Below are 15,006 nucleotides of genomic sequence, written 5' to 3'. Positions count from 1 at the left end.
AGTCCATAATCAGCTTCGCCGAATACCTACAGGCCTACAGACAGGCCAGACAGACATACCCCACACCTCACAAAACTCTAGACAAGGCAGAACAACACACCCTTCGCCGACTACAGACACTCTCGTAACTCCACTTAAACTCCACCAATGGTACCGCTCACTCTACAAACCACAGTGTCCACACTGTAGAGAAATAGCTACGGTTTTTCACATGGCGTGGGCATGCCATGCCAGTTCAGTCCTGCTACATAAAGACTTCCCTATCCCAATTTGGAGCAGCGGAAGGCCATTGTGCACAGCGAGAACCCCATGCTGCGGAAACGCCAATGGGCTGCCGGAATAGGCGAACCACCCAAGGCTTAGATAATTGTAATTTTTTAATAAAGTTTTCAGTCAATCAGTCAGTCAGTCTATCAGTCTATCAATCCATCAATCAATCGATCAGTCAGTCAGTCAATCAATCAATCAATCAATCAATCAATCAATCAATCAATCAATCAATCAATCAATCAATCCTCTTTCCATGATGGGACAGATAGCGCCCGCGGCTTCATGAGATCTTTAGCGACGCCGAAAAAACGACCTGAACGCCGCACTTTCCCGCCACCTTCTTGAGACGGGGGACAAGTTGTGCGTGTAGGGCACAGCCAGAGGACGTTCCTTGAAAGTTACTTCTACAGCCTGTTATTTTGCGTCCATGCCTGACGGTAGAGGTAGCGCCTGCAGCTTCAAGCAAGCAGTTTTTTTACAACCCATCGGTGAAAGGTTTGGAAGATTTCGCAATTATATAAGCAATTATGCTTGCTCTCATCATTTCTTCCGCTTTTTTGGCTGGCTTTGGCAAAATTCTTGCTGTTTTCTGAGTGTTGCCTTCAGTTGATCCACTTTGTCACGCATCTTTCCAGTTAATTCACCGTACTTCTAATGATGACAGGACATGAAATGAACTAGTACGCTGTATTTCGTCGGCACAGACAGAGTCTGACGGCAGATTAAACACATCATCTTCTCCCGCGACTTAGTTAAAAATTTGCTGAAGTTTTAAATTTTCTAAGCCTAATTATAAAATCGAAAGCGAGCGATATCCGCGAGGTGCTGAGATGTCGCTTGCTGACGACGTTACAAGGTCCTCAGTAGAAGACTATTCAGAGACGGATTGTCATCAAGGGAGTCCACTTTAAATACAAGTGGCCTCACAGCGGTACACACCATTCTTGTCCTTCCTGTGCAGCCAACAAACAACACGAGGCGGCTTAGTAGGCACGTCGTCGCTTTGGAGCTGGAGGGACTTGTGCTTAACGAAATTAAAGACGTTCGAGTGAATACGCGGAAGAATATCGTTGCAGTGTACGTCCACCGTGCGGCTTCACTGCGAGCCATAACTCAACTCAGCGGTTGATCAGTCCGTACTGTTATCCCAATGGGCGGCGATGAGTCCTTTCCCCGCGTAATCAGTGATGACGACGAGTTTACCGTGAAAGATGATCTGCCCATACCAGTGAGGCCGGCAAAAGAAGGCACCGTTATTCTAAGGGTTTCACGTGTGGGTAATTCTCACTGTGGGAAGATTCTGTTCAAAGGCGAGTCTTCTGTCACGCGTGAAGATAGGCCATTTTCGTCTTGCTCTGCGGCCATTTATACCGAAGCCCCTGCAGTGCCACAAATATTTAAAACTGGGGCATGTGAGTGGTGTCGGCGGCAATGTGAGAGATTCCTCCCGTTGTGCCGGAGCTCAAAGCGCTGAGTCCTGTAATGCTCAACTACTTAAGTGCTCTAGCTGCAAAGGGCCCCATGACGCCTCGCCTGAGGATTGCCCGCGAACAAAAGACGAGCGTGCCGTCCTAAAGAAAATGGCTCGGGACAACTCTGCGCAGAGCGAAGCTGCCGCGACTGTTCGGAAAAGGCGTTCTAGCCGCAAAAAGAATTCAAGAAAGGCTGTTCTCAAAAGCAGCTAGGAAACAGCCCAGGAAACCTTCTTCACCATCCCCTCTCGTGCCCCCACACCGAAGTGTGTCCTGATAGCGCAATATGGTCTAGGATGATCAGACCTCGTCGTGTGCGGATGCTTGGCCAGCGTTTCTGCCGTTGCCTCCTGCTGAGCCTCCTCAGCGTAAGCTCCTATCGTCGAGCCCAACAGTTGACAGACGGGCTCCCAGAGCAAGATCGCCAAGCCCTCGTGATCCTTAGGACGGTGGTCGACGCCATTCACCCTCTGCTACAGTCCTTGCAATCGTCAACCACTCGAAGCGTCCTACTGGTACTGGACTCCCTGGGTCCAGCGCTTCAGGATCTTTAAAACACAATGGCTGACCAGCTTCCCACGTTTCGTGGGCAAGTCAGAGGCGCTGCGCTCTTACAGTGCAGCGCAAGTGTCCTGAAATCACGAATGTCAAGTTTCCGGCAATATGTTTTCAACAACCACTTTCCGATACCGAATATCTGCCAGCCTAACTTATCCCAAATAATCAAGCTTTCCGGCAACGAGCTCTTCTTCGACCTAGCATGCGGGGAGCGCAACAAAGTTCTGGTCTACATCCGCGCTGATTGGCGTACAGGCACGGACAAAAGTAAACGGAGCACGCAACTGTCTTCGACTATTTTTCACGCGTCACCTAATTGAAATTTTCCAGCAGTGGTACGCGCATGCTGGTAGAGGAGGTTGGTGGGCTTTCTTGTAGAAAACAACGCTTCTTCATTACCAATGCAGAAAGCGTGATTGCACTTCGAACACAATAGCGTGCTCTGTTTACTTATGGCCGCGCCTGTACGTCTCCCACCCTGCTGAACCCCACAATGACAATCAGTATGCCTGTGTATGCCAGAAAGGAGCCATAAAGTTCACACTAATTGCAGCGTATGTCTCTCTCCCCTCTTCTCAATTTGACTGCGAGAGGCTGAAGGCAATCATGGGGTTAACCGGGCTCCTTCGACTTTTACCGGCGATCTCAACGCTCACCACCTACTATGGGAAAGTCCTAGAATCAAAACTAGAGGAAGAAATTTGGCTTTATTTGCCTCAGAGAATGAACTTTACGTAATGATTGACGGCAGCCGGATGTACCTGCGAGGCGGCTCCTACAGCAGTTGCCTGCACCTGCAGTTAGTTTTGCGGCCTCTGCAACGGCGTGTCCGATGGTTTGGTGATGTTGAGAGCCGTGGCAGTGACCACATGCCGAATTACCTCAATATTCCAGGTTTTTGTGTGACCGGCCCAGTTAAACACGTGCACATCGACTGGATGGCATTTAAAACACATATGGAAGAGGCGTGCAAAGGTGTACTCACTTCTAGCTTGGAGGTCACCATAGCAACTGCAATGAAGGCTACTAGAGGCTACCTCACGGCAAATAAAATGCGCAATGAATTTGATACAGAATTAGACCACATACGTGCCATTAGGCGTGGTGCAGAAAGGCGCTACAGACGGACCAAGTGCTGACGGGATCTCAGAGAATCGCGACGTTAGGAGAAGAAAATCAAGCGACGAATGGACAGACTGGCGGAACAGCCGTGGATGTCCCTCTGTCAATCTCGAGATCCTCGAAAGCCTACGTCCCTCATTTGGCGGACAACATTCCTATGCGTTAGCTGTATACTAAGACCGTCACCAGATTGAAGTAGCAACTTTCTTCTGCACGCCAATTGCGGGCGCAATGAATTCCTGGAGTTCCCAGCATCCTCCTTCTGCATCGCGGGAATCAGCGATGGATGCCATCTTTTCTCGTGAGGAACTCGATGCGGCCTTAGCGGAAGGTAAGCGTTCGCCTTCTACAGGGCCAGACGGCATCACTTATGCTGCTCTGTGCCTCCTTTGTCACGACGCACGAGGAGAGCTACTCAACCTTTATAATCAGTCATGGCAAGATGGTTTTTTCCTCCCCAGTAGAAATCCAGTCGCCTGATACCATTACTTAAACCAGGGAAATCCCCGCTCGAGCTCACATCATACAGGCCAATATCTTTGACCAGTTGCTTGCAAAAAATCATGGAAAGAATGATTCTGACGCGCCTTGGGTGGTACATTTAGCACTATATCATCATCATCATAATGTATTGAACCCTTAAGGACTCTTTACAGAGTATTACATAGGGGGGGGGGGGGAGCGTACATGGAACAATACATGAAACAAAGACAACATGAATAAATACGAATAAAAATCTCGATAAGCAGGTCTAAAACACAATGAGTGGAATGAAGACAAATCCAGCAAAACCAGATGAGTACAGCTACGAAGAATACAAGTAGAGCAGGGGAAGTACAGAGGAGTTGCTCAACTCCCTCAAACGAAGGGCGTGAAAAGAAAATGAGATCATTTTTAATGTTCTAAGCCAGACAGTAACAGATCTTTATCTGACAAGATCATGTTTCATGACAATATAATCTGGTAAATCTGGTAATTCATTCCACTCCTGTCTTGCTGTTAAAAAAATGACAGCAAAAGCAGACGTTGATCCATGACCACAAGACACGACGAACTGATCCTGCCGACCAGACCCTACGCGACCCGACCGATCCGAGACACGTGCGCACACAGCCCCCCTGCCCACGCCGTTTGGTGCGCCCATGGACCTCGGCCGTCGGCTCAGGGTGACGTGTGGTCAGGAAGAATCCAGAACCAGCGCTTATCGATCGTCATCTGTTCATCTCTTTCATCGTGACGGCCAGCCCTGCATCTTCTCTTCTGTGTTCATCGTCCCCTTCACGCCCAACGTCACGCCCTGTATTTCATCGTCACTGCCGTTTCCTTAGTTCGCATGATCGGGACGATCGCTCGGTAGCCCCGGGTAGTGTCACTGACTAGAAGACGACAAAGTGGGCAGTGGCGAGGCACGGAGCGCTCGCGCTAGGCCCGCTGCCATTAAATCATTCCATGGACATATGTCATGTAGTCCTGTCTTCATCGGGCTTGCCGTCACGTAACAATGTAAAGCGAACGGCGCGGGTGTGAACGGATTCTAAAGAATTAAGTAAGTTTGACGTGGACACCAAATTGCGCATGCGTATTCAATTTTTGATCGTACGAAGGTTTCATATCCCAGTTTACGAAAAAGGGGGGGGGGGGGGGACGGCATTGTTCTTATAATAAAGCCTAGTGTTTTAGAGCTCTCATCGACGAGCTCATGATATGTTCAGACCAATTTAAATTACATGAGATTAAGACACCGAGATAACGATAGGTTTCTACTTGTGAAATATTGACTGAGTTTAAAAGAGTACACGTGGATGATGTTAGAGCGTTTGCGTGAAACTTGCATACTCTTACATTTAAAATATTAAGCTGCATCAGCCACTTATTACACCAGTTATCTATTAAAATTAAGTCATCATGAAGCATGATCTGGTCGGTTTGAGATGAAATTCGGCGGTAGAGGGCACAGTCATCTGCGAAGACACGTATAGATGATGAGATATCGCAGGGGAGGTCGTTGATATAGATGCGAAAAAGAAGCAGGTCAAGGACTCAGCCTTGTGGATGGCCAGAAAGCACCTTTGTTGAGGCTGAAGGACGCCCTCTTACGAGTGTGTACTGAAAGCGGTCGGTGAAGAAGCAATTAATCCAAAATAAGATTAAGTGGTCCTGGCTTTGAGAACAAAGATTGCAGAAAAGTCGTAAACTCGGAACACGATCAAATGCCTTTGAAAAGTCTAAGAATATAACATCAGTTTGAAACACTGAGTCCAGGTTTAGATGAAGATCAGTGGTGAATTCAAAAAGCTGCGATTCGCAAGAAAGACCAGAGCGGAAACCGTGTTGATTAGCGAAGAAAAATGTGTTGTTGTAAACGTGTAGGGTGACTTGAAAATAAGTGTTCCATTAGTCTGCAGGCAATGCAAGTTAAGGATATTAGGCGACAATTAGAGGGATCCGACCGGTTACTAATTTAAATACCGGGACTACTTTGCTAATCTTCCAGTTATCCGGGAGAGCGCTTTCAGTGAGAGACTAGGTAAATAATATCGGCAATTTACAGCTGGTTGGGATTTTCGTTGCTTCAAGTACTTTGACAGAAATGCTATTGGGACCGGGGCTATTCGATAATTTCATCTTGTCGATAACCCTTTCAATACCTTCCGCAGTAATTGTAATGGGAGGCATTTGTGAAAAACTGGTACCTGGAAAGTTCGAAATATTTTCTTTCGGTTCATGTGTGAAAACTGAAGAAAAGTACGAATTCATCATCGAATCGGTCGTCTGGGAGCACATGGGAACCGTCTGGGTTAGAAAGTGATATTTTGTACGTTTTATGACTAACTGGAGGAAGCAGAGACCGAAACTTTTGGAGATTTTTGCTCATTATGTGGAGGAGACCCTTGTGGAAAAACTTCTTTTTGGAGTGCTTAAGTAGGCTTGTATAGTCTTTTAGACACGTGAAATACTTTTCCCACCTGAGGGCAGAGTTGTATTGCTAAGCAATGCGAGAAAGGCTTTTTTTTTACGTAAAAGCTTCTTTACAGTACTACTGGACCACGGTTTGCCTGCATCGCCGCGAATGGAAATGACTGTAGCATAGGTTTCAATTAGTGCCAACGGTTTCTGCTTGAATAATAACCAATTTTGGCTGACAGTTCTGGAAGGAGCCAGCTGTTGAAGAGAGTGGAAGAAATTGTCGAGTTCGGCTTTAAAAAAGTAAAATTTGCCTTCTTATAATCACGGATAACTTTAGTGGAAGAGTAACGAAGCGGCTTCGGCACTGCTACATTTAATAACATAAGGCTGTGATCGCTGAGACCATTTGCACAAGGCATTGAATTGATCATTTCTGGTTTCGAAACAAAAACGAGGTCAAGCGTGTTGCTGAACCTAGTTAGCATGATGACTGTCTGAGAGAGGTGAAACAAAAGTGCAAGATTGATGAATTGTTTGGACTGATGAGAAGTAGCGGCTAAATTATCCCAGATTATGTCTGGGTAATTGAAATCGGCACAAAGTATGGAATTTGCTCTAGGAAAGGGGCTGTTTAAGTTGAGAAGTACGGAGTGCAGTTCATTAACGAAGGAAAGATTACAATCAGGTGCTCGATAGCAAGCGATGAGTATTATAAAGCTTCCAGAAAGGGATGTGTTAGCGATGAGAATTTCATGATGACTTTTTGTATCAATAGTAAATGAAGGAAGGTCTGGATTAACGAGAACTAGGACACCACTGCCTTTCTGTCCCACCCTGTCACTCATGTGTACTGTGAGTGACACATTAGTCAGCAGCTCTTCGAATAAGATATCAAGGGTTAGCCACGTCTTCATAAAAATGGCAATATCAGCAAGGTCATCTTCGAATATGGCTTCGACGCTTTCCCTTTTAAGTAAGTAGCTACTGATCTAGAAGTACTTTGGTTTGGGCTACTTGGTCCTAGCCATGTTTGAAACAGAAAGTTGATGGGTTTTTTTTATTATTCGAGATATTTGATAGTTGGCGCTTCTCCTGTTGCTTCATGTTTCTTTTCTGCCCTCGTCCCATATGCGCCTTTCTGTTTCAAACATAGCTACGGATGCTTGTGAGAACAGCTGATAATTCGTGGCGCGCAGGTGCGCGGAAGGGGCGTTGTACACGTTAAAAGGATAAAAACTGAGGAGGCCTTGAACTATTCGGTGAACGCTATAATTTCAACTCGTCAACACAATCTTACTCGGCATCGTAGGTGTACTGCATTTTTCTATGACCAACTTATGAAAGCGTATCTTAAAAGGTAACTTGCTATCAAGGCCATACGAATATAGCTTTGCTCGAGCTGTGCGTACACGCGCCGAATAATCTTCCCGAATTGAAGTAGTTGTTTCCTTTAGCTTAGATCCAGCGGAAAGAATATTCAACTCGGTTTTAGAGCTGGATAGTTTCACAATAATTCGACGCTTTCTATCTTCGCGGAAGCGGCCAAGTCGTTGAGCTCGCTCAGTGTCTGAGCTCTCGATAGGTACCTCAAGGTGCTCAGCGCAGAAAGATACGACTTGTGATTCTAACTTTGCCTGCGTTTCGTCACTGGCGTCCGGGATTCCGAAAAGAAGCAGGTCGTTGCAGCGAAGGCAGTTTTCTGAGTCGTCGCATTTCCCTGCGAGCACCTTAACTTCTGCGCTCGGCTTCTGCGGTCAAAGTACATCCTAATGCCATGGCAGGTTTTTGACGGGGTCGCTCCTCTAAAGACAAGTCATTGATCTTGTGTCCATAGTTAAGGACCAGAAATGCCAGAAGCGCATATGCGTGGCACTATTTCTTGATGTCAACGGTGCTTACGATAATGCCACTCAAGAAGCCATCCTCGATGCGCTAGAGGCTGTTGGAATCGGTGGTCGTATGTTCAGATGGATACAAAGCTATCTGACCAACAGGTCATTTTTATCATGAGTAAAGATGGCCCGACACCTGTGCAATACACCTACCAGGATGTGCCCCAAGGTGATGTTCTCAGCCCTGCTTTGTTTAATCTCACACTTATAGCACTGCCAGGCAGCCTACCTACTACCGTGCACATCTCTATATATGTCTCATCTGTGACACGCCTCCAGGTGCGAGCAAGTCTTCAGCGGGCAGCCATCATAATAAGCAAGGTCTGAGCGTTTCATCCGAGAAGTGGCGTGCTAGTGGAATTTACACGCAAATGCATGACACCATATCCGGTAACTATCGACGGCCATATCATCTCCTATTGTACCTTCATCATTTTTGAGGGATTATCATGAACCAGAACGTATCATGGAGGCCGCATGTCACATTTTAAAGAAAAATCTAACCTCTATCGCTCACCGTATCAGATTTCTGGGCGGAAAATCATGGGGCTCATCCGTTCAGTCAATGCTGAAACTCTACAGAGCACAACTTTTTGCTGGGCTGGTTGGTACATTGCGATATGAGTGAAAACAGCGCGGAAGAAGAAGCGCGAAGGCGAAACGAAGAAGGGGCTGGAAAGAGCGCTCTTTCCTGCCCCTTCTTCGTTTCGCCTTCGGGCTTCTTCTTCCGCGCTGTCTTCACTCATGTCTACAGAGAACTCTTTCTGAGATTTTTGGGATACAGTACACCCGTATTTCGAACACATGCAAGACAAATTTGCGTGCCCTCCAGGCTGTACAAGGTCAGGATCTTCGCACATGCCTGCGTCTCTCTCGCAGCGCATCAACAGTTGCAACCATTGCTGTCGCCTAGGACGACCAACTTTCGACGTATGTAGTCCTTAACACACTGCGGACTCACATACGCCATCTAACAAGGACTCCCCAGCACCACCTTGTGTTAGTACTGGTCCGAAGACCGCACGCTGCGCTCTCAAAGAAGCCATCCCATCACTGTTCCCCTGGCGGCGCAGCCTTCGTCTGCGCTGTGATGTCTGCGGGAGTCAGGCGTGCGCCTTACAATTCGGGCATATCGATGAAATCGGCACTATCGGCGCTGGCCCTTAAACAGTTGACACTCTCCGTAATACACGTGGAGTATAGTGACCACACCCATGTTAACACAAGTGGCTCGGTCTCATCTACTAGTTCAACTTGCGGGGGCAAGAATAGGGTATGTAAATTAATGTGGCAAAAACCTCATTTATGTGCACAAGACGAAATAGGATGTCTTTAAAGTTTTCGTATCATCTAATGGAATTACATGTAACAGAAGCCGACGCAGTTAAATAATTGGGGGTAACCATCACAAAGACAATAAAATGGGACGTTCATATTAAACAGACCTGTACAAAGGCATACAGGCAGTTGGGATACCTTCGTAGGACACTTGCACAGGCACCTGCCAAGGCTAGGCTTGCAAGTTATATGGCACTTGTACGACCAATCCTTTGAATACGACAATATTATCTGTAATATGCACCAAACGTACCTTGTCAATCAAATGGAAAGAATTCAGAATAAAGCACTTCGTTTTGTATATTCACAGTATTTACGTAACGTCAGCATAACCGCACTACGCAACAGAGCTACGATTAAAACTTTGGTGATCCGGCGAAGCATCTTTTCTTCCTTGGTCATGACAGCATTCATATTAACAAACACGAGTACCTAAAATCGCCATACCAGCACTCTGCCAGAACAAACCACCACAAGAGTATCAGGCCATTCATTTCCCGTTGTAACACATTCAAGTATTCCTTCTTTCCATCAGCCGCCGCGGTGGCTCAGCGGCTATGGTGCTCGGCTGCTGACCCAAAAGACGCGGGTTCGATCCCGGCCGCGGCGGCTGGAATTTCTTTGGAGGAGAAATTCTAGAGGCCCGTGTACTGTGCGATGTCAGTGCACGTTAAAGAACCCCAGGTGGTTGAAATTTCCGGAGCCCTCCACTACGGCGTCTCTCATAGCCTGAGTCGCTTTGGGACGTTAAACCCCATAAACCAAACCAAACCATCTTTCCATCAGTCAGAGAATTATGGAATAAACTGCCACGCGACTTTGTGACCTCGGTATCTGCTGATGCATTTGTCGCTAAGATTGAAAGCTGCTTTCAGGAACAGGATGCGTCTTTGTAAAAAAAAACATTTATTGTGGCCAAAAAGCAGTGTACATTTTCCTCTGATTGCCGCTCGTAGTCCGTTTTGTTAATTAGATGTGAATAACGTGTACCCTTTTTGTTAGTCTGCACCGGTTTTCAGTAACGCATGTTGACGGGCTAGTTGGGTTTGCATCTTGAAACTTGGGAAAAACCCACCTAGGCGCAAATAATTTCACACGGACAAAAAAGAGACGAGGAGACAACGGGCAGGCGCCATGTCCGTTGTCTCCTCGTCTCTTTTTGTCCTTGTGAAATTATTTGCTCCTAGGTGGTTTGTTTTTTTTTTTCAAATGTACGGTTTTTATTTTTGTATTTTATTTACCTCTAGATGTATGTTTGAATGTATAGTATTGCTAGAAATGTGTTTTTTGTTCCCACTCCTGTATGAGCCTGTTAAGGCTTACAGTAATAATAAATAAGAATAAAAAATAGACCAGAGTTTTCCACTTTGGTGTGGAAATTGTCCACTTCCGAACAACTTTCTGTGGCTCTGCAGCGAAGGTTGCGCGGGAAAGGGAAGGAGGCCAGCTTTTGTTCCCGTGCCGCTGAGAGTGAATTCGTTCTTCGATTTAGTGTAGTGTGGAGTTATGAAACAGAGGGGGTTGGCCGGCGCCCTGCTCCTTGTGCGTTCTTGAAGGCAGCTGACATCTGACGGAAGATAACCCAGGTTACGGAGCCTCTGCCTCTTATCTTTTCCGCAAAGATTGAGTGCCGTCTCCACACGTAACTTTTTGGCCGACTTAAAAAACAAGTCAGGTGATGAAGCTGACTCGTGAAAGTGGCACGAATTCACGGCATTAGTGATGAAACTTCGAAGGCCGGCGGGAGGCAGGTCACAGCGCAGAGGGCCGCAAACTTAAAGGTGCACTGAAGAGGAATCTGAACTCGTATTTTTACCGCTGGAAATCAATCTACATATTCCGAGCATTCTTAGAAACTGTGACTTATTGCTGTGTGTGGCCGGTTTCCCTAATTAAATCGGATTAACGTCCGGCTCTCGTTTTTTTTTTAATTCCCCGCATACGGTGGGAGGAGTCGACCAACGCATGGAGTGCCTTTCAGGCAGTCGCGTGGCGGCTTTGCTTTCGCTTTTATTTTGTTTTTTTTAGGTTTCCGTGAATAAATAGATCCAGTCAGAGACCGCACAGCTGCAAATTAGGCCCACGAAAATAAAAATACATGTGGACTCTTTGCTTTCGCCGATCATTACATATACCTCCCCAGATGGCAGATCGGCAAGCCGCCACGGGACTGAGTGAAAGGTTGGTCGACTCCTCCCACCGTTTGCGGGGAATTCAATTGAAACGCGGAGCCTGGCGTTAATCCGATTAAAATGAGAAAAATTGGACGCACAGGGCAATAATTCTAAGTGTACAAGAACGCTCGAAACGTGTAGATCGAGTTCCAGTGGTAAAAATAAGAGTTCAGATTCCTCTTCAGTGCACCTTTCAGACACCTGTCGTAGGACCTCAGCCACCACGACGCGTGAAATCTATCATTCAATGGCCTATAATTTATGTGCAGCCAGTATTATAATGCACTGGGTATTTATTTTGTACCTCACGAGTGCTTTCCCATGCCTTGCGTGCTATGGGCTGGCGGGTAATTGCCTTTTCTACAATTTCCCTGAAAATTATATCTGTCTTCCTTTCATGACACAGCTGGTTCGTACAGAATGAAACATCGCAAAACACAACTATCCTTCGCTTTTTTTGTGTGGGGTAGGCTTCCTTCTGGCTGACCACGGTTACGATGTGTGGGCCATGAACTCAAGAGAGATCGCATTCCGCTCCCGCCACCTCACACTGAAGCAGTATGACGACCGACGCTGGCAGTGGAGGTAAGAGGTCTTGCGTCGATAACCACAAGTGTAACACAAATGCAGCACTAGAACATGGCACTAATTTTTCGTTTTTACGAACGATTCATGCTTTAGTACAACATTAATTCGAAAGAGTAATTTACAGTTCTTGGCAATAAGAAGAAAAGTTACCCGTCTAGTACTGCTTCATAATTACATGTCCGGAAATCTGAAGGCAGATCTTCCTGATTGTGTGAAGCTGGAGAGCACTAGGAGAACACGTCATGTACATGAGCAATCATTAGCACCAATTTTCGCACGAACTAGTGGGTTTAAGAACAGTTTTTTTCCGAACACTGTCGCGGAGTGGAATGGTCTTCCTTCGGGTCTATGTAAGTCTAGGAATTTTGAGAAGGAGCTAAAGAACTTATTGTATGGCTCCTAGTACCTTGTTTGATGACTCTGGATTTGTGTCCTGTTTACTGACTCGCGGTGTTGTAGCTGATGCTCTTTTAGAATTTTTTTTTAGTTGTATGCCCCTCCTGCTTGGGCCATTTCTGGCTTGCAGTATACTGAAATAAATAAATAAAATAAAAATTACGGAGAATGTTTGCTGCATTTCATTCATTGCGAAAGCATGAATTTGTGCAACGTAGAAAGCGACGATTGGCGGGCAGTACCGCAGGTAGGTTGATTTGCTAACTCCTTTAAAGTCTTAGAGTTTTTCTTTTTTCTTTTCACCAAAATGTTCTTTGTTATTTAAGCTTAAATATTCTTCTGTCGTTTTTCATGGATACATTTTTCAAAATTCACGTTTGGCTCCGATATTTTGTCGTAATCCAGTGTAAATTTCCTTATTTATGCCCCTACACCTTGGCCAATCCCCCCAAGTGGGTATGTGCCATTAGAAAGAGGAAGAAGAAGAAGAAGAAGCGCCGCGGGACAGAGCGCTCCGCGCCGCTGATGGAAGTTGGTGAAGACAACACTCTGAAATGCAAAGCACCAGAGTGTGCTACAATTCAACACGAGGCGTGTTCGACTGCGGCGATAGCCTTTTTTTCTTTATTGCATGGAAATCAATCACGCTGAGCTACCAAATGCTTTACGTACGCACGTACTATTACGCAGTGCTCTCGCGCAGCGGCTTTTGAAGCTGATCTGTTTGCACCCCCGCGAGTTCGACTCCCTAGTCATGGATATTGGTGGCGTTTTCTTTTCTTCGTTTTAGAGCGATATCTCTACTCGATGCACCAACCCCGCTCAATGCCACGTGACCTGTCCACTGTCTGAATTTGGCTTTGAGCTTAACTGAGGTCAAAATGCGATAATATAGAAAAAAGACCTAGAAAATGAAATCACATCCACGACTGGGAGTCGAACTCGCTGCTGCACGAAGAGATAAGCTCCACAGGTAGCTGAGCGAGAACATTAGGCTACCGCCGCAGTTTTTTTCTTTACTGCATGCAAGTACCCTCCGCTTGACAAGGTTCAAGTTCGACTGAACCAGGTCCCATCCTGCAACCCGTCATACTAACTCACACCAGCATCCTGCTCTGAGTAAAACTGACATTCGAGCGAGTCGGTAAAGCATGTTGGAAAATTTCCAGCGCACACAGGACAGGGACAAAGAAGAGAACACCACAAGCGCTGACTCGCTTCTAAGCGTTTATTCGCAAACACAGAAAATATATGCTCAAAGGAAAAACAAAAACATCAAAACTTATGCAATCACGCAGGCGCGTCCAGATATGAAAATCCCCGTTCATGCAGGACAACAGACGGGTCACTAACACATGTAGGCTGGTTTTTGTAGATACAGGGTCTGTTCTGAAAGTAGTAGGACTGGTTTTTCCTGGGCGAACAGGCGGATGAGAGGTGGTCTGCGCGTGCAGGATCGCTGAAGGGGGATATTGGGAATGCTGGGGAAAATCGGCAGTCGGCTGTCGGCCGTTGAAGAGAGGAGGTCGCTTGTACTGTGAACCCCTGTCGAAACGTCTCGTCACGCAGAATCAACGAGCGTTTACTCGATCAGCGATACGCGATCAAATTTTTAGTAAATCTTGGTAAAACGGGCAAAGAGACTCACAACACGATTAAGGAAGCCTACGGTGACGCTTCCATGGGTAGATTAGGTGGTTTTTGAGTGGCACAAGCTGTTCCGAGAAAGTAAGGAAAGAGAAGAGGAAGACAACCGCTCCAGACGCCTTTCGACCAGCAAGACCAACGAAAATGTGTAGCGAGTGAAACATTTACTTAGCAGTGATCATAGAATGAGTACCAGAATGATTGCTGATGACTTGAGCATTCTTCAAACCCAAGTTTTTGAGATCTTGACAGAAAACTTATCCATGAGGAAAGCGTGCGCGAAGTTGGTGCCGGGAGTGTTGTCAGAGGAGGAAAAGGCCAACCGGTAGGATCTTCTTCATCATGTGAATGAGGACCCCGATTTTTTGCCCAGCACATGGCGGCAACGCTGCCTCAGCCCCCCTACAGCCTCGGCTTGACCCCGCCAGACTTTTTTCTATTCCCGAGAATAAAATCGACGTTCAAGGGGCAACATCACGGATCGGTAGAGGTGGTTTAACAGGCCGTGACGAGGGAGCTAAACAGCATTCCGGTCCAGGCGTTCCTGGAGGCGTATGAAAACTGTAAAACTCATTGGCAGCGGCGTGTAGGTGCGGAAGGGTGCTACTTTGAAAAATTGTAATCGTTTGTACTATTTTCTTG

The 15,006-nt window shown here is 46.4% G+C and overlaps 1 protein-coding gene across 1 annotated transcript in view; it reads left to right on the top strand.

Annotated features, from left to right (window-relative positions):
• The window catches only part of LOC149326766 (lysosomal acid lipase/cholesteryl ester hydrolase-like), a 139,986-nt gene that overhangs the window by 76,760 nt on the left and 48,220 nt on the right, over nt 1–15,006 (top strand). The window contains exon 3 of the mRNA XM_089564669.1: nt 12,204–12,318. Within this exon, the coding sequence (XP_089420795.1) occupies nt 12,204–12,318 (115 nt within the window). The remainder of the gene's footprint in view (nt 1–12,203; nt 12,319–15,006) is intronic.

Source organism: Amblyomma mixtum, chromosome 10, assembly GCF_055824585.1.
Source record: "Amblyomma mixtum isolate Tamu chromosome 10, ASM5582458v1, whole genome shotgun sequence".
NCBI lineage: Eukaryota > Metazoa > Arthropoda > Arachnida > Ixodida > Ixodidae > Amblyomma > Amblyomma mixtum.
The sequence above is the reverse complement of the archived record's forward strand: the minus strand, read 5'-3'. Positions and strand labels throughout refer to the sequence as shown.